The following is a 25,745-nucleotide window of genomic DNA, read 5'->3' on the forward strand; positions in this document are numbered from 1 at the left end:
TGTGTAAGTATTTACATTGGTCATTCTGATTTTTATTCATAGGTTGCTGTTGCTGATGCCGAGTCTATGCGCTCCCTCTCCAGGGAAGCAGCTGCCGAAGTGACTGAGACTGGTAGTGGAAAGCTCAGCTCACCCCACCTGTCTGGGTCACCAGTGTTGCGCACGCCTTCCCCTCGCAGGCGCAGATCACCTACCCGTTCCCAGTCTCCATTACGCAGCATGTCACCATCTTTTGGTGATTCCACATTGTCTGCAGTCCAGTTAGCTCTACAAAGAAGACAACTCCAGGTACAGGTGAGTAGAGAGGAAGACCTTTAAACAACTGAGTGCTGATGAAGGAGTAGTGCTCTGAAAGCTCGTGATTCCAAAAAACCAGGTTGGACTTTAACCTGGTGTTGTGAGACTTCTTTCTGAGTCTTTAGAAGGTCACTGCACAGGACCTGTGGGTGAGGCCCTTGTAGAGTTGGAGTGTCCACAATTATGAGATGCTTAAGGAGAGTTGAAGGATTGCTAATGAAAGAACTCCAAGAATTCTCATAGCTTGCAGAACAATGAGAGCACTGTAGAAAATCAAAGTGAATTCTGAAAGCTGTGGCACACCTTGGTTTAGTCTCGGGAGAAGAAAAGGAACCCTCAAGATCTAATCATGTATATGGAATCTTGGGTGGAATTAGAAGTAGAACTGGAAGTGTGCTACTGAGACATTTGGGTTTAAAGAGTAAGTGTCTTTGAAACTAGTGCTAAGTTAGTAGCACTTACATTGTTTGACTCTTACATTGTAACAATTTTTGTTTAAAACATGAAATCTTGTGGCATAATTCTTTCAGTTAATGTCTGAGAGTACATTTTGTAAAGTTACTTGTCTCCACGAAGGTTGTAACACATCCTAAGCCATGGTTGACTGCTTATACTCAGTCATTCAATTGATTGTCCAGAGGTTCAGTTCAGTGCTATTGCAGTAGTATCCTTTATATCTAAAATACGCTGTAACTGGCTTGTGAGTGCTTGATGCCAGTGCTAAATGGCTGAAATTAGAATTTGCCCTGATATTCTTCACCTTGAGAATCACAGATTTGACACTAAAAGAAAAAAGAAGTGATATTTAAGAGGAGACATGTCTTTGTCAATAGCTACTTGAACTCTAGAGTTCTTTCGATAAGAGATGAAGGGCAACAACAGGTTAAATAGTTAGCACAGCTTATCTCTGAATGCCTGCTCATACCTCCTGGAAAGAAATTGTGGCTTTGCAGTGGGTTGCATGATCCATAAACTGCTCAGACTGTAGTTTCTTCCCACCTCCCACCTTCTACTTTGTTCACAGAAGTTCAAAGGCAGCCATGCATACCTGTGGTTGCAAAGATGTGAAGGCCACGGAAACACTGAAACCTTTTAACTACTGTGACAACCCTGTTTATAGTTCTTATTAAAAAGAGAGGAAAAAAAATAGATTGCACAATAATTCTGTGAACTGCAATCCAAAAAGGTGGAGGGAAAGTATTTTAAGTTGTCTGCTTTACAATTGCATTTAATGAGATGAAAATAGCTGAACCGATTTGATGCTCAGTCTGTTGAGTGATTCGAATTTAGAATTAGTAAGAAGGATTATGGAATTTGAATAATATTTTACTGGCAATTAGTGGGGCATCATGCATTAATTTAGTGTGACACACATTTGACCCAGAGGGAGTGAACAAATCTGCACTATCTGATGTTAACCTTTAACTGCCATTGTTAAGCAAGAATTTCCTTCAGCATTGAGCAGGAGACAAGGAGTTTCGTGCTAGTGAAGCTAATATGTAAGATGTGGAGCAGGGATTACTGAGGGAGGACTGCTGGGAGAGATACCTTGGGTGATCATCTTAGATACACAACTGGAGAACTATTGTCAGAAACCATATGGCAGATTTCCTCTTTGGCTGTGCAGTGAAGGGAAATCTGAGTGAGGTGGAGGGAAGCAATATCAGAACAGGAGAAAAAAAATCAAGTAGATTTATCCAACAGGCTGACTGATAAAATGGCATGCCCTAGTTTAATCTTTACCCCTATCTGCACTAACAAAGTTTTACATCAGGTAGGGATGCTAACACTGACCACAGCATAGCTGAGCTAAAGGGGACAAACAGTCAGCTACGTTGAGCTATGTTATCCTGCACTCATAACATTCTTGGAATAATTTTGTCAGGCAAAACACCCAGAGCGGATACACAACAAGCAGGAAGACATTGTCAGAGTTGGGATTATAACACTAAATTAGAAATACTGTTACAGCTGCTGGAAATAGGAATAAAGCACAAGGTCAGAGGCAAGGCTTTAATTTAAGTTAGCAATAGGTCTGTTAGAGTCTCAGGCTGTAGTGCTAGATTAGTGATGAGGTTAAAGCAATTACTTTCATTCCTTCTTTTGATGTCAGGAAGCAGCAGGATGGAGCTGTACAAATAGAGCTACACGAGTTGCAGGTTTCCCACAGATTCATGGCATCATTGACTGCACCCAAGTCATACTAGGGGCTGCTTCATACAAGGCGACTGCCTTTGTGATTTTAAATTCACAGCAGTGTTCTTTTTTAGCAGAACCCTGAAGCTGTAACTCACTGTCAATCAGAGTGCTATTGCATTAACAATTATCTTGCTTCTCAAATCCAATGCGACAGCTACACATATGAGACCAAAATTCCCAATCTAAACTGTCTAATGCTGATCTCTGGGGTTGGAGCGGCAAAGGGTTAAAAATTGGTTAAAGGATTTCCTCTGTTGCCTTGAAATCTAGCCCAGCAGTATTATAAGTCTCGGGCCATTGCAATTAGCCTTTACCTGTCAGCCCTGTCAAACAGGGGAATGAGTTATTGGCCTGGCTGCTTTGATCACAATTGCACTCTTTATACATTTAATAGACAACAGCTCACTGGCACTACAAAGCTGCATATTTTAGAAAAAAACAAAATCAAAACTTTAAAGGGTCCCTTCACAGTTATTAGAAAGTCCTGTGACACAGTGGATTGAATCTCTGCGTCTGAGCCATGAGCTCAGGGTTGAAGTCCCATGATGGCCGAGGAAGGTGCATTCATAACATGGCAAAATCAGGTTGATTATCATCCTGCAAGTTCCTCCAATACACACCAAAGGCAGGTGGTAAGAGTGGGAGAAATTCCTGGTCAACCATGAAGATGAAAAGAAAGCCCCTGCCATCAGGGTCCATAGTTCCAGACACAACATGCATGTAATGGAGCATGTTGTCTCAGCAACTCAGACTTTCTGGCAGTACCAGTCACAGTTTTTATTTGTGAGCTATCACATTACAACTCAATGTTGCATTATTATGGAGGGATTTATTGATATCTGTCCCTGTCACACTATTGCTGGGGTGGGGTGCACTGAACATGTTCAATCATAGTATAAGTCTCATTTCAGATAAGCAGGCTTCTTATGCACCTTTTGAATGCAGTATTAGTTGTGACAATTCCCTAGTAACTCTAACACAGATTAGATGCACAGTTAAACTTACTCTACACTGCCCCATCAAAGACTCCTAATCTGAAAATGACTGCAAAGGTCCAGTACAGGGTAAAGCTCCCCAACACTGTCCCATAAAACACTCAGGGAAGTACAGCATTGGTTAGTTACAGAGAGGCCAATTTTAATTGACAATGGATTTCCATTGGGAAACTGCTCCAACAGGTTGATTTCCTGCCAGACAAAGACAGCAGGAATTGGAAAGGTTTAATTGTAAGACCTGACATAAAGACCACCTGTCCACTTTCTACAGGAAGGACATAGAGCTCGAGCAGGTGAAGACTGTGCAGCTAAGGACTCCAGATAAGTCACATAGCGAGGTTTTCAGAAGGGCTTCACAGAGGAAAGGCCTGGGGCAGGGGATGCAAAAACTTAATTTATGGGGCCCAAAGGAGCACTGCCACTGCTCCCACCCCTACAAAGGAAAGTTCTAGGCTTAACTGAAAGTCCATTTCTGTCCTCAGATTAACCACAGACTACTTTGTCCTTGCAGGAAAGCTATGCAACTCCCCCACTTGGGCCCAGTTAAAAATTGCATTGTGATCCTCATCATATAATAAGACTCCAACTTGCGTGAATTTAGGCAGTCACGTCATGCCTGCAAACTCAACAAATTGATATGAGCAATGGTCAGGTTATAAGTGGAACAAGCATGTTATTTTCTAATTGGCCCAGTTTTCGCTGGGCAAGTAAGGGTTAATACTCTTCCTGGAATAAAGGTCTCCCTGCAATCAGAGACTCTGAAACTCAGGGAAATATGAGTTAGATACAAAGTAAAGCTTCCTCTACACATGCCCTTTTGTAGTTTACTTAGTGCTCAGTCATTATTCACTGTGCCTGTTACACCAACTGGACTTGTGGTGATAGCAGTTCAATTCATTCTTGTTATCAACCTCAGTGGCTTACTCAGGTGCAACTGTGAATAAAATTAGTAAAGGCAGAAATTTATGGATGTTGCACATCCTTCTTTGAAACTTCATGACTTTTAAAAAGACGGCAAGAAATTTTAGAAGGTTGATTCTGCTTGTATAATATACTGGAAACGGCTATGCAAGAAGCAAGTCAGTTTATAACCAGTGAAGTGTGGCCATTTCCTCAGGAGTTTCGTGGAAAATTGGATGCTGTTCAGGACGTAGTGGGCTCTTTGAAGAAGCAGCTGGGGGAGAGTGAGAGTGAACGGAGGCTCCTGGAGCAGAGGATGGTAAAGCTGAAAGATGAAGCTGATGATTCAAGCCGAGCCAAGGATGATGCCAGGAGAGATGCTGCCCGCTACCGATCCTCTCTGGAAATCATTGGAAGGTGAGCGTTGGCATTCTGCTTGGAAAAGGCACAACGAAGAAACTTTGTTGGAGCTTAATTCAGGGATATGCCAATGAGCTTTAAATGGAGGTTTCCACTACTTCAAGATATCATCAAAGTGAGGTAACTGAATCCAGGTTTCATCTTTTGCAAGTGACACCATCCACTTGTGAAGTGAAGACATTGGTTAAATTTCACGAGGTTCATGGGTGCCCCAATAACGGTGAAAAGTGAGTCCCAAGCCTGCAATGGTCAGCAGCAGCCTCCTGCTGATTGGCTGCCTGCAGACCCACCACCTGATCTAGCCTGTGACTTCTCCACGCTGCTTGCTTAGTGATTACCTCAGCAGCGTTACTTGGAGAAGTAAACACTGCTGAGATTTGTAGGAGATCGCAGGTAAGTAAACCAAAAAAAATTAGTATCAAAGTGGAAACTCCAGCAAGGAGATTGTTGAGGATTCAGGAGGCTGTCTTCTTTCTTTCCCGGTCTGCTAGTCTTAGGGACATCTATCTGGTACTCCGGCTGCCACAGGAAGGCTGCCTCCATTTAACTGGCGGCCTCCCCATGTTTTGGAGTTTGCTCTGCCTACAGCAAATGCTAACTATAAAATGGTCCCTAATTGGACCTTTGTATATGAAAATTGGCTGCCCGCTTCCCTGAAGCAAGCAGCCTCTCCATTTCTGCTTCCAAGGCTGGGATAGTGCCCTAGCAGCAGGATCACAATGAGGCAGGGAATTATAGGCCGGTTAGTTTAACGTCGGTTGTAGGTAAAATGTTAGAATCCGTCATCAAGGAGGAAATAGCGAGGCATCTTGAGAGAAAGTGCTTGATAGAGCAGACGCAGCACGGTTTCGTTAAAGGGAAGTCGTGTCTGACAAATTTACTGGAGTTCTATGAGGATGTGTCTAGGGCGGTGGATAGAGGAGAGCCGGTGGATGTGGTCTTTCTTGATTTTCAGAAGGCGTTTGACAAGGTACCTCACAAGAGGTTATTGCAGAAGGTCAGGGGACATGGAGTTGGGGGTAGGGTGTTAGCGTGGATAGAGGATTGGTTGTCAAATAGGAGGCAGAGAGTGGGGGTCAATGGGTGCTATTTGGATTGGCGGATGGTGACTAGTGGAGTGCCCCAGGGGTCAGTGCTGGGGCCTCAGCTATTTACCATTTATATAGATGATCTGGAGGAGGGAACTGAGTGTAGGGTATCGAAATTTGCTGATGACACCAAGATTGGTGGAACGGCAAACTGTGCGGAGGGTGTGGAGAGTCTGCAGAAGGATCTAGATAGGCTGGGCGAATGGGCCAGGAAATGGCAAATGGAATTTAATGTTGGCAAGTGCGAGGTGGTCCACTTTGGTAGGAATAACGGTAGGAAGGACTATTACTTAAGTGGCGAAAAGCTGCAGCAGGCGACAGTGCAGAGGGACCTCGGGGTCCTTGTGCATGAGTCGCAAAAACCCAGCTTGCAGGTGCAGCAGGTGGTCAGGAAGGCGAATGGGATGCTGGCCTTCATAGCGAGGGGGATTGAATATAAAAGTAGGGAGGTCTTGCTGCGGCTGTATAGGGCATTGGTGAGGCCGCAGCTGGAGTACTGTGTGCAGTTTTGGGCGCCGTACTTATGCAAGGATATTTTGGCCTTGGAGGGAGTGCAGAGGAGGTTTACTAGGCTGATGCCGGAGTTGAGGGGGTTGAGCTATGAGGAGAGGCTGAATAAATTAGGCTTGTACTCGTTAGAGTTTAGAAGAATGAGGGGAGATCTCATTGAGACGTATAAGATGATGAATGGGATGGATAGGATAGAGGTGGAGAGACACTTCCCACTCAGAAAGGATAGTAGTACTAGGGGGCACAGCCTCAAGATAAAGGGGGGGCAGTTTAGAACGGAGTTGAGGAGGAACTTCTTCACTCAAAGGGTGGTGAATCTCTGGAATTCTCTGCCCGTTGAAGTGGTGGAGGCTACCTCGCTAAATATTTTTAAGACGCGGGTTGATGGGTTTTTGATAAGAGAGGGGATTAAGGGTTATGGGGAGAGGGCGGGAATGTGGAACTGAGCCACGACAGATCAGCCATGATCTTATTGAATGGCGGGGCAGGCTCGAAGGGCTAGATGGCCTACTCCTGCTCCTATTTCTTATGTTCTTATGTTCTTATGAGAGCAAAATCACTGCAGCTCCATACAATTCCTCCCCATCTCCCCCACACCATCCTAGCCATTTAAAGTATTTTGCAAACTGAGATCACAGACATGCAGATCTCCTATGAAGTAGAAATGTCAAGATCTCATCTATAAAGGTGGCACCTCCAATAATGCAGAATTCTCTCAGTACCACAGAGTTGTGTCAACCTAGGTATTTATGCTTCATAACTGCAATGGAACTTGGACCCATAACCTTCTGACACTGACCCACAGCTGGCAGCCAGTGATCATCACTGAATTTGAGTCAATTTCCTCATTGTTGTCCAGAAAGTTAATTGGAAATGGGTTTAAACTGAGAATGCTACTTTGTACATCCAAATAAAATTAAGAAACATTTCCTGTTAGTTCTGAGAGCGTAGAGGGTATTCATGTGAATGCTTGTGCAACTGGAAATGGATTTCTGCCAATTGGAAACTCAAAGTCTCTTTGTAGAGATGGCAGTACAGCTTAGTGGACAGAACACCTCGTAAGATTGTTGTGTTTTGCCTCACATTCCAACTAGAGTCTTTATTTGATTTTCAAAACAATTCAATAAAGATCCAACCTTGCTGAAGAACCACTCCCATTAATTCATAAATGTCACATTTGATTTATAGATCTTAATCATGTCCCCTTAAGAGAGCCAATGTGTAACCTGTCACCAACAAAACCCAGCCTTCCTATAAAGTAAAAAGGAATGTTGTGCTCAGAGTTATTTGCATGCCCTGGACGAGCAGACACATTAATTGCTCCTAGATTACGCATGAGACTTCTGATGCATACCGACATCACTTCAGAAGATGTAAGGCAGGAAGTACTGGAAATGCTCAGCAGATCAGGCGGCACTGGTGGAGAGAGAGAGAAAAAAACAGAGCTAATGTTTCAGGCCAATGACCATTTCAGAAGATTGATTTCAGTTGTGCCACGTTTTTGTAACAGACTAACTTGGCAAACAAGTTTATCTTCAAATACCCTTTTCCAGCAATAAGCACAACTATTTAAAGTCAACCTAATTTCATCAGCTTTTGAACCAGTTTAGGAAAGGTTTAATAAAATAAACTAAACAGTTAAATTTATTTGGTCTTTGCAGACCTTCACTAAGAAGGTTTACACATTTTGCTTAGAGAGCAGGGGACTGCTAATTATAATTCCTTCCAATCCTATCTCGACAACACCTGTGCATAGCTCAAAGCTGTCCCTAAATGTTAGGTCAAATGTGACCGGTCCTTGCATCTAGAAAAATCTTCAGCCTGAAATATCAGCTGAGATTATGTGCCCCAGTCTCAGAGCAGGACTTAAACCTACAACCTCCTAACTCAAGAATTTAGAGCACTGTCAGAAGCACCAATTCCATTCCATTTGTCTTCTGCCCAAATGTAGACCCTTGGCTGATTCATCCTGAGCTGTTTTCTCGGTCACTTCTGTCAGTGGTGCTTTGTCATTGTCTTTTGTTAAGGAGGGCAGGGCTGGAGGCAAACCTCAAGTCTACCACAATTCGAATGGGAACTGAAACTTTGCTTTAATTCTGAACCAAACATTAGCCATCTAACCAAGTGAGCAAACCTGCCCTCCTCCCAGAGATTATAGGTCACAAAACTTTGTAATTTTAGCCCATTATTTTCAATCTATAGAGCTAACGGTTAGAAAGTCATTTGCTATAAGAAATCAGTATTTCCTACGTCTTCCTTTTAGAGAATACTGCAGCACTCAATCACATGAATCCCCAGTTGTCTGAATTGCATCTGTGCCACTATAATTGATCATGAACACGAATACTGACACTTCTCTGTTGTTAACAGTTATGAGTCACAGGCAATGTTGATAATATTCATTCAAAATGTCCTTTTTCCTGTGTCTTTTTCCTCCTTTCAGTGAGAAAGGCAATTTGGAAAAGTTGGTGCATTCGCTGAACCAGCAAATCGACAACTTGCAGCTGGAAGTGGAGCGGCTGAAAACAGTGAATAGTGATCTGCAACACGAGCGAGATCATCTTGAAGATGAGAAGGAGGAGTTACACAAAGACAAGGAGCAAGCCAAGAAAGAAGTTGAGAGAGGGTTAGCAAATAGCTGTGGGGATTGTTTACACATGAACAAGTTAATATTGATGGAGCTAATGAGCATTGGCTGATTGTAGCCCCATTTAACCTTAGTACACACAATGTAATGATTTAGGGAATGGGGAGATTTCCTTTTGGGTGTGCTCCATAGCTGATGTAGTCAGTAATTCAGAAGTGCAGGGTGGGCACAACCCATGCTGTGATTCCAGAGCACAGGAGGATTGCAAATCTTAAAATCCTGATTTAAAGAGGGAAGAAAATTTGACTGGATAACTACAGGTCTACAGAATGGTGCACATTTTACATACAATATTCTCAGATAAAATGAATTGGCATTTAGGAAGTACAGGCTAATAAAAGCATAGATTTGTGATTGAGTTATTTGACATAATGAAAAGGGTTGATAAGAGCATTGCTGTTGATGTGGTACATTTTAGCTTCCAAAAGATGATTGTTAAAGGACTGCATAATGGACCTGTTAAAAGTTGAAGCCCATGGGATTAAGGAGATCCAGCAAAGATGCCAAAAGACAACATTGGACCAATCTAGAGTCCCAGGCTAGCCACACTGATCCCCGCCGACTATGGTAAGGTCTGCAAGACGTAACAGGCTACAAGATGAAGGCACGTAACATCGCCAGCTCCAAAGCACCCCTCTCCGATGAGCTCAATGCATTCTATGCCCGTTTTGAGCAAGAGGTCAGTGAGAGCATGCCCCCCACCCTGGAAGTCCTGGATGAACCTGTAATTGGGATCACCATTGCAGATGTCAGAGCAGCTTTCTTGAAGGTCAACCCACGGAAAGCAACTTGCCCAGATAGGGTATCTGGATGTGCAGTTAGATCCTGTTTGGATCAGCTGGTGGAGGTATTCACAGACATCTTCAACCTCTCTTTACAACAATCTGAGGTCCCTATCTGCTTCAAGAAGAAGACCATCATCCCGATACCTAAGAAAAACCAAGCAGTGTGCCTTAATGACTATCGGGTGAGCTGTAGTCATAAATAGGAGTCTAATATAGGTATCCTTGTTATCTAGGTATTCCAGGGTTGAGTGCAGGGCCAGGGAAATGGCGTCTGCTGTGGACCTGTTGCAGCGGTAGGCAAACTGTAGTGGATCCAGGTAGTCCGGGTGGCTCTGACATCAATCATTATGAAGTGCTTTGAAAGATTAATCATGGCACGAATAGATCCCAGGACTACCTGGATCCACTACAGCTTGCCTAGTGCCGCAACAGGTCTACAGCAGGTGCCATTTCCCTGGCCCTGCACTCAACTCTGGAATACCTAGATAACACCTACGTCAGACTCCTATTTATTGACTACAGCTCAGCCTTCAATACAATTATTCCCACGAAACTCATCTCCAAACTCTGTTACCTGGGCCTCGGTAGCTCTCTTTGTGACTGGATCCTGAATTTCCTAACTCACAGACCACAATCAGTAAGGATAGGCAACAACACCTCCTCCATGATCATCTTCAACACCACTGCCCCACAAGACTGTGTTCTCCGTTCCCTACTATACTCCTTATATGCCTATGACTGTGCAGCCAAATTCCCCTCCAATTCGATTTTTAAGTTTGCTGACAACATAGTAGTGGGTTGGATTGCAAACAATGATGAGACAGAGTACAGGAATGAGATAGAGAAACTGGTGAACTGGCACGGCAACAATAATCTCTCCCTCAATGTCAACAGAACAAAGGAAATTGTCATTGACTTCAGGAAGTGTAAAGGAGATCATGCACCTGTCTACATCAATGGACTGCAAAGAACTACAAAAGGTTGTGAATGTAGCCGAATCCATCACACAAACTAGCCTCCCATCCATTGACTCTGTCTACATTTCCTGCTGCCTCGGCAAAGCAGCCAGTATAAATAAGGACCCCATGCACCCTGGACATTCTCTCTTCCACCATAGAACCACACCATAGAATCATAGAACCCTACCTTCATCCTTCGGGAAAAAGATACAAAAGTCTGAGGTCACGAACCCACCGACTCAAGAACAGCTTCTTCCCTGCTGTTGTCAGACTTTTGAGAGGACTTACCTTGCATAAAGTTGATCTTTTTCTAGCTATGACTGTAACACTGCATTCTGCACTCTCTTGTTTCCTTCTCTGTGAACAATATGTTTTGTCTGTATAGCGCGCAGGAAACAATACTTTTCACTATATGCTAATACATGTGACAGTAATAAATCAAATCAAATCAAATTAAATTGATTATGCAATTGCATACAAAATTGGCTAAGGGGCAGAAAGCAAAGAGTAATGATAAGTGGTTGCTTTTCAGATTGGACAAAAATGCACAGTGGCATTGTCCAACAGGTTGATATTAAAACTATTGATTTTTTTAACTTGGTTATACAGGGCAGAATTTCAAAGTTTGGAGATGAAGTGAACTTGGAAAGGTAGTTAATGTTGAAGAGGGTTGCAGCAGACTTCAGGAAAACATCAACAGACTGGTGAAATTGACACATGGCAGATGAATTTTAATACAGAGATGTTTGAAGCAATGCATTTTGGCAGGAAGAATGAGGAGATTCAGTGGATCAGATCTTCAGATATCAGGAGGGGTGATGTACTGGATTTAACTGCTGATGTGGATTGGGATTTAGAGGAAGTCCTGATATGCACGCAGACATGGGGTGGGATTTCCTGGCCACGCTTGCCCCAAGACTGGAAAATCTTGCTCAAAGTCAACGGACCTTTACATGGTCCATGCCCTGTCCGTTATGATTTCCAAGGCAGGCAGGATGAGAAAATTCCACCCAGCTGTGTTTAATCTTGTGATGGACTGGGTTGCGCTGCCCCAGGCACACTATGAATGTCTCTTACAGGGGAATCTTTTCTGTAGTGACCCTCTTTCCTGGTTTTCTCAATGGATGGTTGTGCCAAGGGATCACTGGTGCAGTCAGGATCAGGAGTGTCAGCTGAAAATTCACAAAATGCCAAGAACTCAATGATTTCCACAGTGAGCAATGATGCACACAGTATCAAAGAATCTGAACCAATATGAACTAAATGGCAGAATTCTAAAAGGGTACAGGAAGAGACCTGGGATTGAACATACAATTCATCTTTTAAGATGGCTGGGCAAGTTGAAAAGGTTGTTAAAAAAGTGAACCTTGGCTTTATTAATAGAGTAATACAGTACAAAAGAGAGGAAACTCTGCTAAGTCTTTAATTCGTTTTCAACCGGACTATTGTGTACAATTTTGGACACCACCCCTTATGAAGGATGTGGAGATGCTGGAGAAGATGCAGAGGAGATTTATTCATTGCTATCAGGTCTGAGGGACTTCATGTTACCTGAGAGGCTGAGGAGGCTAAGATTGTACTCCATAAAGCAAAGAAAGTTAAGGAGAGATTTAATAGAGGTGTTCAGAATTAAGAAAGATTTTGACAGAGTGACATAGAAAAACTTGTTTCCATCAGTGGGATGGTCAATAACCAGAGGACAGAGGTTTAAGGTAACAGAGAGAAGAGCAGAAGGGAGATGCGGGGAAAAAGAAGTACATTGCAAGTAATTATGATGTGAAGTGTATTAGTTGAAAAGATGACAGAAGCAGATTCAATAGTAATTTTCAAATGGTACTGAATAAAGACAGGAAAAGGAAAAAAATACAGGATTACAAGGAAAGAGTAGAGGAGTGAGACTAATGGATAGCTCTTACAAATACCTAGCATGTCACTATGGTTTCCTTCTGAACTCCAGGATTCTATGGCATTGGGGTAGGATGATGTGGAGATGCTGGCGTTGGTCTGGGGTAAACACAATAAGAAGTCTCACAACACCAGGTTAAAGTCCAACAGGTTTATTTGGTAGCACAAGCCACAAGCTTTCAGCAGTCACGGGCATTCAGCCTCTGATCTTCGGGCAAGCGCTCTCCAAGGCGCTTGCCCGAAGACACACAAAGACTCCAAGACACACAATGCAGAATCGCTGAGCAGGAACTGACAGACAAGTTCTGCATGTCCTCATGTGTGCAGAACTTGGCTGTCAGTTTCTGCTCAGCAATTCTGCACTGTCATGTGTCATGGGGGCTGCCTTGGAGAACACTTGCCCAAAGATCAAAGACTGAATGCCTGTGACTGCTGAAAGCTTGTGGCTTGTGCTACCAAATAAACCTGTTGGGAATTTAACCTGGTGTTGTGAGACTTCTTATTGGGAGAGGTGTCAGCCCTTGAACAATGTGATGGACAGCAGTTCTGCCCTACCATTTGTTGGCATCTCAACAATGCCACCGAAATGACTGAAATGTCAGGCTTGGCATATCGAAGCCCAAACTTGTCCTTGCCTGTCATGCTTGCATTTCACAGTGTTTCCTAATTAGTAACCAGGAGCTGGATTTTGGCTGATTTTTGTTCTCTGCTCCCTAATCCAGTGAAGTAAGTGCTGTTTCACATAACAGTCTCCCTCCCTACATAATCTCGCCTGACACTTAAATACTGGGGAAGTACTGCATGTTACATATGTCCAGCTTTTGGATGATGTGTTTCAGACAGGCAAATGTAATGGGCGGTATACACAGGTATCAGGGCTGGGATCTCAACTCTTTAGAATTTATATACATGGTCTGGATAAAAAGATTTAAGGGATGATTTCCAAATTTGCTGAGGACACAAAGTAAATTGTAAAGAGGACATAAGGAGGATAAAAAGGGACATAGATAAGTTAACTGGGCAAAAATCTGACAAAAAAAAATAATATAGGGAAAATGTGTAATTATCTTTTTATCAGGAAGAATAAAAAAGAAATATATTATCTAAATGGTGAGAAATTGCAAAGTTTTGAGGTGCAAAGGGTCTGGATGTCCAAGTGCAAAAATCACAAAAGTCTACAATGCAGGTACAGCAAGTAGTTAGGAAAGTGAGTAGAATGCTATTTATTGTGAGGGGATTTGATTGCAAAAGTAGGGAAGTTATGCTTCAACAAAATAAAAAACAAATTACTATGAATTCTGGAATCTGGAACAAAAACAGAAAATGCTGGAAAATCTTAGTGGACCGACAGCATCTGTGGAGGGAACGGAATCTAGATGACTCTTCAACAGAGCTCCAGTTGCACAGGGCACGAGTGAGATCACATTTGGAGTATTGTGTGATAATATTGGTTGCCTTATTTAAGGAATGATTTAAATATATTAGAAGTAATTCAGAGAAAGGTTATAAGACTAATACGTGGAATGGATGGGTTGTCTTATGAGGAAATGTTGGACAGGCTGGGCTTGTAAGAGGTGACTTGTTGGAAACACATAGAGCAAAATTCTCAAAGTCTCTTTGGGATTAAGTGCCCATGGCAGCTGGAAAATGAGAATGTTTCTTGGGCTTGGGCAGTGTCGATCAGGTGGGGTTCAAACACCTGAAAGATGCTAATGAGCTCATTTTAAGCAACCCACCGGCCAGCCCCAAGTCTGAGCTACCATTTTCAAATGGCTCCCCGATCTCCACACTCGGAGACAGGCACGCCCACCTCCCAAAAATTTAAACTGTTATCCCCCACTTCCTCCTCAGACTCTCCGTCCACTCAACATTCACTCCCCCTCCCTTCAATCCTCCCCCAATCTGTCTCCCTTCAGGCCATGTGCCTTGATTCTGCATTGCTCCCTGGCATTGACACTCTGGTCTGGTGTCTTGGGCCCTGAGGTGATTCAAGGAGGTAGGTTCAGTTGCCATTTGTCCCTCTGCTCTTGCAAGGCTGCAGAGGAAGGAACCCTCAAAGGTCCTGGGGGTTGGGTGAGCTGAGGTTGGGGGCAAAGAGTTGACTTCACCACTCTCCCCTGGGATGAGTATGTCACAGTAGATGATCTTCCATGGTATACCTGAAGATCATTCTCAACATGCTGATTTCAGACAGCCATGTGACCATGTATTCCTGCCTATAATTTTTAACCTCCATGCACCCCGCTTCTCTCGCCACCTCCCCCTTCCCCACCCCAGTCACCTGGCAGGATTTTAAATCACAGCAGTACTCCACTCTTCAGCAGAGATTTTCCTTTTGTTAGAAGCTGCAGGTGTGAGTGGACACTTTTGAAGTCCTCTGACAGAGAATAGGGGCCTGATTGTCCCAAAAAAATTCCAAGTGTTGAATTGGCAGGAAAAATGGTGTAATTCAAGATTGTTTTTTCAGTGAGAGTTCAGACTCAAATCTGCCACACTCTGTGCACTGTAGAGGTCACAACTGTGAACATCATTAAAAGCCTGGGGGGTGGGGCTTGTTCACGGCAGAGTTTGACAGTTCCAGGCCTCTGCGCATGCACACCATCCCCTCACTGCCTGACCCCCTGGGGGGCCCTGACTGCCCCCGCCCCACCCCGCTTCACTCCAGTGGGATCTCCCATAGTTCCCCAAACATGGGGAGCCACTCTAAACCCCACTGGAATGAAATACTCCTGGCAGTCAGGAGATGCTATCAGGACCGGAGAATTCATTTTGGGACCTGATAATGACATTTAAATTACATGAAAAATAGATTAAATCACTTGCCTTGTCTTCCCACCAGTTTCCAGCAATGTCATGACTGCGCCTGCACTCAGTATGTGGGAGATGAGCATGCATTGGGAACTCATGCACGAAACCCGCAAAATGGCTGACATCCGCATCTCCCAACCCAACGTGCCAAAAAGTATGCACGTCGGAATGGGAGAATCGGGCCCAAGATCAATTTCATCTGGTGGTGGGGGGTTCAAATAGCCTCTGGACCTACTTCGCCGAACCCGCTCAGGGCCCAAGCATCAGGCCAAGGGACCACACACTTTTTTTGTCATTGTCAAGACGCTTGTCCTGAAGGCAGACTGAATTGAGGCATTGAGGAGAGGCTGATTGTGTGGTCTGAAGGGGAAGGGGCTGAGTGGGGGTTTGAGTGGGAAGTGGAGCTGTGTTGGGGGATCTAAGAGAGAAAGGGGTATGTGGGGGTCCTAAGGGGGAAGGAGGTATCTGTGAGGGGAAAGGGTGGGGGGGGGGGGGGGGGGGGGGGGGTGGTTGGGTCACCCTAATGCCTGTGTGGTGTGTTGGAAATGGAGGGTGTGTGGGCGAGGAGATGGGGGTTTGGCTGACAGGGGGCTGGTAATGGTGTGCTCTGAATGTTCATATGTAAACCAAGCCTCCATTTGGCCTCTTAGCTGAATATTAAATTCTCATTCTGATCTGCATATTATTGCATTGTTGCTTTGGGGAACTCGGCTGCCATATTTCCTGAATTACACATGATGACACTTCATAAGTATTTACTTGACTGTAAAATGTTTTGGGAATTGTAAAATGTGCTACATAAATGTAAGTTTTGTTTTAAACTATTAATTTTAAAAAAATCCAATGTGTGATTTGTTCATCACTGCTTCAGTCCACAGCATATCTTCAACAAAATTGAGCTTTGTTTTCAGTTTTCCAAGCTAAGTCTTCGTGGCTAGACAGCAGTACCTTGTGCTTTCATTAGATAATAAGATACCTCTCCTCTGATGACTTACTGTACTGGAATCTGGATGTCAATAATTGTGTTCTTACAGGCAAAAGGCATTGGAGCTGATGGAAGTCAAGAACTCAGCTTTGAGAAAAGAGTTGGTCATTGTAAAGGAAGCCTTGAACAAAGCTACACTGGAGAAGGAGGTGCTGCAGAATGAGAAGGCAGACTTAGCTGAGGCTCTCAGCAAGGTATGTGGTACAGAATGTGAGAACCCAACAAATTTAGGGCAGAAGATGCAAGGGAGTGGTGTCTGAGACTTTCAGCGTGCTATGAGGTACGTAGTGTGAAAATCCAACAAGTAAAGGGCATGAAGAAAATGAGGAACTTTTCTGAGATTCAAGCACAGTTTCCTGGTTACTTGAGGATTTTGATACTGCATTAGTTTCAGAATCAGTCTCCTGGATTTATACCACCTTGCAAGAATGACCCCGAGAGGCAAAGAAAATAATGGTGACAACAAATAGTTTTAAATGTGGCCTTGAGAGACCATTTTAAGTTGACTGATAATATAGTGCCATTCATTACTAACTAGATGCTCATCATCTCTGGCATACCGGAATTATGAATGAAATACCTTAATTTATTTTCACTTCATCAAGAGATTTGTGTTATTGTTTTGGTTTCTAAACCCTGACATTCACTGGATTAACTCCTGTTTAAATTAGCAAGACATTTTGTTTGTTTTATTGGACTTGGCCCACTTGCATAAACTCCTTTTAATTTGGTCATACTCTTGGTGCAGTAAAATTTTGGATCATTTGAATAATAAATCCTTCTACATTTAGTTCAGAAACAACACTATCATTCTTCCTCAAGATTGTTCTTCTTGGTATACATAGCATAGGGTTCTAATGTATGTTGAATTCTCCTTCTGTTTTTGTGGCTGTACACAGTTGTATTTGATCTTGATGACATTTTGTGATGAAGATGTGCAGGTTAGGTTGATTGGCCATGGTAAATTGTCTTTTAGTATCAGGGGATTAGTGGGGTAAATTCATGGGGTTACAGGGATAAGGCCTGGGTAAAATTGTGGTTGATGCACACTTGATGGGTCAAACAGCCTCTTCTGCATTGCAGAGATTCTATTCTGTGATTAACATTTTGTGTAAATTGTTTGTGCTTCTCCCTGTAGATGTATTCTTCTCATGAATGTTCTCCATTTTTTGACCTTGTAGGCTGAGCTAACTATTACTGACTTGGAGTTGTCCTTGAGCAAGTTGAAGACTGAAGAAGATGTACTGCGAGACACTCTTGTCAAGATGAGTGCACTAAATGAAGGCTTAGCTCAGGATAAGGTTGAATTAAACCACATCCTCCTTCGGGTGAGATACCTGAGGCAATCTCAGAGGACCTTCTCAGAATGAGGTCACTTTAATGCCCACTAGTTCTGATTGTATGGCGTCAGATGAGATTGCATATTAGAGGAAGTATAAAAGTAAATTGTATAGATCACATTATAAAAGCCAGAAATACATTGCATCTGATTCCTCATCTTGGTTGATGTGCCTCAGGAGCTGTCAGAATATCTTCTCAATTGTGAGACAATTGGGATCTTGGGGTCCGGGTCCACAGGACTCTTAAATCGGCCTCGCAGGTGGAAGAGGTGGTCAAGAAGGCGTATGGTGTACTGGCCTTCATTAATCGAGGGATTGAGTTTAGGAGTCGGGAGGTAATGCTGCAACTTTATAAGACCCTTGTCAGGCCTCATTTGGAGTACTGTGCGCAGTTCTGGTCGCCTCACTATAGGAAAGACGTAGAAGCTATTGAAAGGGTACAGAGGAGATTTACAAGGATGTTGCCTGGACTGGGAGGCATGCCTTATGAAGTTAGGTTGAGGGAGCTGGGTCTCTTTTCCCTGGAGAGACGAAGGTTGAGAGGCGACCTGATAGAAGTTTATAAAATGTTGAGAGGAATAGATAGGGTGGATTCTCAGAGGCTATTTCCCCGGGTTGAAATGGTCGCTACGAGAGGACACAGATTTAAGGTGCGGGGAGGAAAGTACAGAAGTGATGTTAGGGGTAAGTTTTTCACTCAGAGGGTGGTGAGTGAATGGAATCGGCTGCCGTCAGTGGTGGTGGAGGCGAACTCGCTGGGGTCTTTTAAAAGACTTCTGGATGAGTATATGGGGTTTTATGGGATTGGGGGTTATAGATAGGTCTATAGATTGGTAGGTGTTGATGTGATCGGCGCAACTCGTGGGCCGAAGGGCCTGTTTGTGCTGTAGTGTTCTATGTTCTATGTTCTAATTCAATTCTGCAAGTGGCCTCTGCATCCTGAGGTGACTCTGAGTACAGAGGCCCATGCTTATCAGGATGATCCCCCATCCTGCTCTCTGATTAATTCACCAGGTCACGTGACCCTTAATCAATCTGAAGACCCTTAAAGGGACAATCACCACAGCCCCTTGTTACAATGCCCTGTCTCACTTAAAGCAGTGAACCTAACCCTGCCCCTTAACCAGCTGGCTTTCTGGATTATAAAGCCCTTTGTGAAATTCGCCATTAATATTTTTATGTTCTACTTTCTTTCATGGCTCCTTTTTAATTATCTGCTGCTTCTTCAGAAAGAAATCCTTATACATAATGGAAGTGCAAAGGTGGGTAGGGGTCGGGTGAAAACATCCATGCAAGATCACGGGGTAAGATAATTGTTGATACACGGACGATCAAAAATTTTAAGATAACAACAAAGAATTGAGCAGGAAGTTAGAAAAGTTCTTTGCCCTCAGAATGGTTAGCCTAAGAAAGTCTCCAGAAACTACAACCCACAAACGATTTTTTAAAATTCATTTAGGGGATGTGGGCATCACTGGCTAGGCCAGCATTTATTGTCTATCCCTAGTCTCCATTGAAAAGGTGATGGTGTGCTGCTTTCTTGAACCTCTGCAATTCATGTGATGTAGGTACACCCATATTGCTATTAGCGGGAATGTTCCAGGATTCTGACCCAGCGACAATGAAGGAACAGTGATAAATTTCCAAGTCAGGATGGTGTGTGACTTGGAGGGGATGTTCCAGGTGGTGTATTCCCATGTGTCTGTTACCATTGTCCTTCTAAATGTGCAATGGTTGTTTGTTTGGGAAATGCTGTCTTAGGAGTGCTGGTGAATTCCCATACAAACATCTGCTACTGTGTGTCAGTGGTAGCATGTTTGTGGATGGAGTGCCAGTCAAGTAGGTTGCCTTGTCCTGAAATGTTGTTGAGGTTCTTGAGTGTTATTGGAGCTGCACTCATCCAAATAGAGACTATTCAGTCCACTCACAAGGAAATAATATTGCTTGAAAAAGAAGGATATTGAAGAAGTTAGTGAGATTTATCTAGGTAGCTAATATGGAGAGAAACACCACCTTAATCTTGATCGGTCATAGGGCATGTTCCTGTGCTATAATATTGTGTTCTTGATACGCTCAACCCAACGTCACCAACAAATCATAGAATCATAAAATCATAGAAACCCCACAGTGCAGGAAGAAACCATTTGGCCCCTTGAGTCTGCACCGATCACAATCCAACCCAGGCCCTACCCCCATATCCCTACATAATTTACCCGCTAATCCCTCTAACCTATGCATCTCAGCATTCTAAGGGGCAATTTTAGCATGGCCAATCAACCGAGCCTGCACATCTTTGGACTGTGGGAGGAAACTGGTTGATGAATGATGTGTCATACTTGCAAAGCATGTTAAAAATGCCACAGACAGTTCAACATGATTTTAATATTTTCTCCACCTTGAAGTCTTAGCCAAAATTGCCCCAATGTCCATTATGCCATTGGAAGTGTGGGGGGAAGAGCACTTTCACTCCTTGGTCCATGTCCCTGTTTCGGAAACACTTGACTAACTTTAGTGGATCACTCGCCTTCACTTTGATCCTCGTTCGAGAAGTGAACCTTAAAGGATTACCATGGCACAACATGGTCTAAGTGCCACCTGGCAAATTATTATGTTTTTAAAAACATCTAAGCCTAATCAGTGGGTTCCTTTGTGATATTTAATTTTTTTTATTCATCTGTGGGCCAGCATTTATTACATAAGAACATAAGAAATAGGAGCAGGAGTAGTCCATCTAGCCCTTCGAGCCTGCCCCGCCATTCAATAAGATCATGGCTGATCTGTCGTGGCTCAGTTCCACATTCCCACCCTCTCCCCATAACCCTTAATCCCCTCTCTTATCAAAAACCCATCAACCCGTGTCTTAAAAATATTTAGCGAGGTAGCCTCCACCACTTCAATGGGCAGAGAATTCCAGAGATTCACCACCCTTTGAGTGAAGAAGTTCCTCCTCAACTCCGTTCTCCCCATCCCTAGTTGCCTTTCAGAACATGATGGTGAGCTCCCTTCTTGAACCTCTGTAGTCCTATGTGTGTTGGCGTATCCACAGTGCTGTTTGCGGGTGGGGGAAGTTCCAGGATTTTGAGCCAACAGCAATATATTTCCAAGTCAGGACAGTAAGTGACTTGGCGGGGAATACCCATGGTGGAGTTCCAACGTATCTGCTGTCCATGTCCTTCTAGATGAGATGTAGATATTCCAGTATTTAACACCAAATATCCCCATCCCTATAACTCTAATGTTATAGATGTCCCTAATGACATCAGGGACAGGCAGAAATTTATGGTACTCAGTGTTGCTTCAGTGCAAAGAATGGAAAACATATCTGATGGTAACACACACTTGCCTGGCATTGTAAAATGCCATGTGGCAAGGAGGCCAACGCCAGAGCAGCCAGGTCTGATGCGAATTAGGACAAGCAAAGTTGAACTGACCCATGTCAAAGCAAGTCGGGCAAGCCTGACATGTTCTGTGAGCTATGGCCTGAGGCTCCTGACGCTGAGTAAGTAAGGGCAGTGTTACAGGTACTTGCCAGACACAGGTGCCGCATTCCATATATGAAGGAATGACATGTGCTCTATGCACCTGGGAATACTCCTGTCATTGTTCATACTTTCACCCATTGGCTGGCTGCGAGGGTACTTCCTGGAAAGGTGCCAAAAGAAGGATCAAAGAGGAAGCCTAGAGATCCCATCAATAAAGACTCAGTGTCAGCAGCAGAGATGCAGCAAGCATCCAGCAAAGAATCAACGAAGAACCAAGACCAAATTTTGCCACTTGAAAGACCCTAAGTTTGGAAGTCAGTGAAGATCCAAGATCAAAATTCATACCCGGTGGAGTGAGCCTGACCAGTTCAACTTCAAAGGTCATATTTGGATCACAGATAAATGTGCTAGAGTAGTTTTTATTTAAATTAAAGAAGTTTTGTTTAAGAATCAAAAATTTACATTGAATGAAGGTGTTTTGTTAAAGTTTGGTACCAAAAGCATCGTAATAAAGACAAAGTTTCTTTAAATATAATCACAAGTTGACTTTCATCACACAAGAAGAGGCGTCTTGGTGAAGGAGTTATGGTACACTGGTCGAAGTGTCTTCCCAGATAATATTGGTGTGCCTGGTGATCCTTGATAAAAAGTGACTAAAATTTGGTCCAAAATCGAACCTTAGAAACCTCACAAATTCTTGGACATCCAACCTGAGCCTGAATTAAGAGGGCAATAGCCCCACGTGATGGCCAGGATTCAAATGGTGAACGGGGGTAGAGGCAACCGACAGCAATTGGAACATAAACAAGGTGGCTGTTAAGTGTGATGAACAAATGGCAGAACTTGGTTAGTTAACAAGCTAGGGTAAACTCTGCAAATCAGCCTTGAAAGGTGCTCCACATAGCTCCAGTGTATTGAGTCGGAGGGCCTAGGTGAAAATTTAGCGAGAGCTATCCTACCCTGGTCACCTCCCTTCATCAAACCCTAAAAAGTAAGGGTAGAAGAATGGCAGTGCCCAGAATGAGAAGAGACACTGAGAAAATACTTGAAGAAGAAACGAATCAAGTGGGTCAGGTACTGTAGCAAATCATATCGGCTCCAGGAGCCGCAAGACAAAGATATTGGGAGGCAAAGATATTGGGAGGGGGCACATAGAGACCAAGGGAAGGGTACTTCCAAATTTAATAAGGTTTCTGTAATAGCCAGCTGCATGGAGCAGCTACGAGAAAAAAAATCCGAGAATATAAAGTTGAAGGAAGGGTTAGAGAATGTGAAGCAGGAAACGAAAAAAATGAAAACAAAAGCATTAGAACAGAAGCAGAGAAGCCAAGTGAATCTGTGGTACATGGGTCAGTTTCACACCCAGTGTGAAAAATCATATCAGGGACTGCAACATGCGACCTGCAATCGGTACACAGCACAAAACTCTGTGACTGAGCTGATGGAAAGATGTACAAATCTAGAGGCTGTTGACAAAGGCCTGCACCATGCAGCCAAAGGAAACAAACCTCATGCTGCGGATCATTCAAAATGCCAGCATGAGATTGATAAATTAAAATCTCAGCTTTCAATACAGAGAGGGCATCTTGGTAAAAGAGTTTATAATATGTGGGTTGAACTGTCTTTCCAGACAGCAGTTCACTCATGCTGTTTGAAACCTTGTTCCTTCAGCAAGTAATTGCTTTGATATTGAAATGGACAAAACACAGTCCTGACAAATTTTACACCCTTGTCTGATCCAGCACTGCCAAAATATTGGCAACTGGAAGAAGAAAAATATAATAAACCTTTACAACTTAAATAGCATGGTGGCACAGTGGTTAGCACTGCTACCTTACAGTGCCAGGGACCCAGGTTCAATTCCAGCCTTAGGTGACTGTGTGGAGTTTGCACGTTCTCCACAAGCCTGCGTAGATTTCCTCTGGGTCCTCGAGTTTCTTCCCAGTCCAAAGATGTGCGGGTTAGGTTGATTGGCCATGCTAAAAATTATCTCTTAATGTCAGGAGTCTAGCAAAGTAAATATGTGGGGTTAGGGAGATAAGGCCTGGATGTGTTTGTTGTCAATGCAGGCTCGTTGGTCTAAATGGCTGTCTTCTGCACTGTAGGGTTTTTATGATACTATGATTCTACTGTTGCAGAATTAGATATGTGTCAAATGGAAAAATCAATTCCAACTTGACTTGATTCATTTCTTTGACTGAAATGGTTTGAACCAGAACTGAGTTTGATAGAAACTGTTTCAATTCCCAATGGTTCTGATCTCAGTTTGGGAATGACTGCAGGATGGGCTGGCCCAAACAGCTCGGATGCAATGGTTTGATCTGTATCCTATTAGTCTGGCTTCAAATCATTTCTTGCATATTCTGTGCTGCCAGTTTGAAATTCAGAGTAGAATAAACAAGCCTGAAAACTTGAATAAAAACAAAACTTGGAAGGTAAATGTAATTTGGTATTTCCATTCCTTACTAGATGGAAGATGACAAATCAGCCCTGCAAGGTCAGAAGAAAGAGGTTGAAAAGGCAAAGGCTAACATTCAGGACGTGCTGGTCCGTGTGAAGCAGGAGAAGATGGAGTTGGATACAGAGAAGCATGAACTAGATCAGTCTCTGCAGATTGTGGAGCAGAGCCGAGGGCAGCTGGAACATGAACTGCTGATATTACAACAAGAGCGAGGTCAGCTTCAGGAGCAGCTCGGGCAGGTATGGGAGCATGAACCGCATTTGGAGGCATTTCTCATGAACATATCCACATCATCTGTTTTATATTTTTTGTTTTAACGGTGTGCAGTGGCAAGAGAAATGCTCAATGGGAACAGTGCCAAAACAAAATTGGTAATGTACAAAAATTTGTACAATACGTTTAAAGAAATGAAACAATCCAAGGTGCTTCAAATTGTGCCATTGAGTCATGTGAGGAGATATTAGATCAAATGACCAAAATCTATTGGCCACAGGTTTCGGTTTTGAGGAATGTTTTAAAAGAAGAAAGCAAGGTAGGGAGGCTAAGAGGAAATTTTAGAGCTTGAGATCTAGGCATCTGAGGTATGATAAATGGTGGAGCAGTTAGAATTGGGAGTGCGCAAGGGGCCAGAATTAGAGGAATACAGATATCTTAGTCATGGGGCTGGTGGAACCATGGCACCATAGAATCCATACAGTGCAGAAAGAGGCCATCCAGTCAATCAAGTCTGTGTCAACTCTCTAAAAAGTATCCCAACCAGCCACCAAGAATGGATCCTTGGGGGACCAACAGATCCTGCTCGATGTTTTTGGAATAGTGGAATTCAGAGATAACAATGTGGTCCTGGCCAACCTCCTATCTTCCACCCAATGTACACTTAGCATCATTTTTGTTGAACTCATATCTTAACTGGCACCAAGTTTCATACACCCATTGTCCCTGTGCTTTTTGACTTACATTGTCTTGCAGTCCAGCAATGGCTCAATTTCAAAAATTTCATCCATGTTTTCAAATCCATCCAAGTCTTTTCCCCTCCCTACCTCAAACTTCCTACAATCCTACATACCTTTGAGCTCTCTGTGCTCATCTAATTTCATCCTCTTGCATATTCTTGAATTTTGATCACTCCACCATTGGCAGCCATGCCTTCAGCTTTCTGCGTTCAAAGCTTTAGGATTCTATCACTAAACTTCCTCTCCTCCCTACTTTCTCCACCTTTAAGACTCTTTCTCTACTCAGCTGTCCAAATGGAGGGAATTTTAACATTTTTAACAGCATCTTTGGATCAGATGGGGAGGTTAAAGTCTGAGAAATCTGCTTCCCAACAACCTCAAACACACCCATTCCTGGCTTTAGCTGAGGCTGTGAGCATTATAACATTCAAGTTTTTGGCTTTAACTGCTGACAGCCAGATTTCCCAAATTCCAGGAAACTTGACAGGTTCTCAAGGCATGGGGTTTGTTGATTCAGGAGGTAAATGCCTTCACACCTATGGGATCCAAACGCCTGAGTGAGGAGTGTCCATGATTGGGCACCCCCAACTTCTATCAACCTTGTCCCTGAGAACACTACCTCACCGCAAAGACTCTGACTCCTTCATTGATCAAGAGGACTGCATTTCCACTCACCATGAGGCCACTGAGTACTGTTTCCAAGGCATCCAAACTACACTGCCCCTACCCTGCTGAACTGGGAATCCTGAATTGTCGATTTCCCTCAAACTTTTTACCTCAGCTGCTCCCTGTGGTCAGGTAAGTAAACACTTGGCCAATATCTCCTTATTTGTCTCAAATTTCATAGAACCACAAAATAGTTGCAGCACAGAAGGCCAATTGGCCCATCATGTCTGTTCTCTGAGTAAGTAATGCACCTGGTGCCATTTCCTTCTTTCTTCCCATTGCCCTGCACGTTTTTCCCTTTCAATCCAATTTCGTCTTGAATGCTCAGTTGAACCCGTCTCCACC

The 25,745-nt window shown here is 43.4% G+C and overlaps 1 protein-coding gene across 1 annotated transcript in view; it reads left to right on the forward strand.

The window, feature by feature from the left end:
* crocc2 (ciliary rootlet coiled-coil, rootletin family member 2) overlaps positions 1 to 25,745 on the forward strand; it is a 271,300-nt gene that overhangs the window by 130,885 nt on the left and 114,670 nt on the right. Inside the window, exons 12-17 of the mRNA XM_080185255.1 lie at positions 43 to 294; positions 4,609 to 4,808; positions 8,853 to 9,035; positions 16,548 to 16,692; positions 17,680 to 17,826; positions 23,790 to 24,020. Of these exons, the coding sequence (XP_080041381.1) occupies positions 43 to 294; positions 4,609 to 4,808; positions 8,853 to 9,035; positions 16,548 to 16,692; positions 17,680 to 17,826; positions 23,790 to 24,020 (1,158 nt within the window). The remainder of the gene's footprint in view (positions 1 to 42; positions 295 to 4,608; positions 4,809 to 8,852; positions 9,036 to 16,547; positions 16,693 to 17,679; positions 17,827 to 23,789; positions 24,021 to 25,745) is intronic.

The sequence above is a fragment of the Carcharhinus amblyrhynchos genome, chromosome 3 (genome assembly GCF_965287045.1).
Source record: "Carcharhinus amblyrhynchos chromosome 3, sCarAmb.v2.hapA, whole genome shotgun sequence".
Classification (NCBI taxonomy): Eukaryota; Metazoa; Chordata; class Chondrichthyes; order Carcharhiniformes; family Carcharhinidae; genus Carcharhinus; species Carcharhinus amblyrhynchos.